This window comes from Dendroctonus ponderosae, unplaced genomic scaffold (assembly GCF_020466585.1).
Source record: "Dendroctonus ponderosae isolate FM_Combo_2020 unplaced genomic scaffold, Dpon_F_20191213v2 Dpon_F_20191213_10, whole genome shotgun sequence".
NCBI classification, from domain to species: Eukaryota; Metazoa; Arthropoda; class Insecta; order Coleoptera; family Curculionidae; genus Dendroctonus; species Dendroctonus ponderosae.
Genome location: NW_026017111.1, coordinates 1,660,114 through 1,661,132, shown reverse-complemented (window position 1 = coordinate 1,661,132; position 1,019 = coordinate 1,660,114). Strand labels below are relative to the sequence as shown.

The 1,019-nt window shown below is 41.6% G+C and overlaps 1 protein-coding gene across 3 annotated transcripts in view; it reads left to right on the top strand.

Annotated features, from left to right (window-relative positions):
- Window positions 1-431: 431 nt before the first annotated feature.
- Window positions 432-1,019, top strand: part of LOC109542659 (L-threonine ammonia-lyase) — a 4,811-nt gene continuing 4,223 nt past the window's right edge. Inside the window, exons 1-2 of one of the 3 annotated variants that reach the window (XM_019911971.2) lie at window positions 432-509; window positions 756-878. In XM_019911971.2, the coding sequence (XP_019767530.2) occupies window positions 483-509; window positions 756-878 (150 nt within the window). In that variant the 5' untranslated portion in view covers window positions 432-482. Of the gene's footprint in view, window positions 510-542; window positions 701-755; window positions 879-1,019 lie in introns of those variants that run through there. The other 2 variants (XM_019911970.2, XM_019911969.2) reach the window with 2 other exon arrangements.

Below are 1,019 nucleotides of genomic sequence, written 5' to 3'. Positions count from 1 at the left end.
TCGTAACCTCAATTTAGAGCGAACAGCCACCTGAAATTTCTACAGCCTACAGAAGACACTTCAGTCTCAAAGTCTGGAAAATTTCATTACAATGGGACCGAATCCCGATTTGTGATGACTTAGTGAATGCTGGCTCAAAAATAAACGCTTTTACCCAAAAGCACCCTTTGCCTCAAAAATTCCTAACTTCTAATCTAGGGCGAGCAGAAACTTGGAATTTTTGCCGTCTGTAGAAAACACTTCAGGCTCAAGTCGTGCAAAATCTCAATAAAATTTCACCCAATCCTGATTAATGGTGACTGATTAAGTTGAAATTTGTACAGTCTATAGAAGACGATTAATTTTTCCATTTATTAAGCAAACAGTTAATGATAATGGTCAATTTGAGAGATTATCGGTGATTTTAATCGCTCGGCCCCAGATAATGTGGCAGCAATTAACCAGAACCAACTTTGTGGCTTGTTCAGTGGCTGGCGTGCACCATGGAGTACTCTTGCGATCCTCCAAAGGTAACTAACGTACTAAATAATCCGTATTTTTGGTTGGTGGTCAATAAGTTATCAAGCTGAAGACCCCAGCGAACTTTCATCGAATCCGTTATCGTTTGTTGCCAATTACCTTTAACCTAAACCCACCAAAACGATCCAGTGCGTGTTGCCAGGCCTTCGAAATGCCGCTTTTCCATCGTCGAGATTTACATGTAAGTTTGAGGCAATCAAGCGCCATTCTAACGTTTCAAATTTCCTCCAATGTAGGAAACTGAAGAGCGGTCGGATGACCCGTTTTGCAACCCGGAAAATCCCGTCAAGATCACTTTTGAGGAAATCACATCGGCGGCCTACAAAATCAGGAGCGGCATCAAGAACACGCCATGTGAGGTGAGGTTCACGTCTAATCCGAGCAGTTTTTGCGCTTATTTAGTTTACAAGCTTCTGCAGTACCAAAATGAACACTTCAAAAATGCATCTGTGCATGTTGTTGCTTCCCAGATAGCATTTGATATTCTATGAATATCCCAG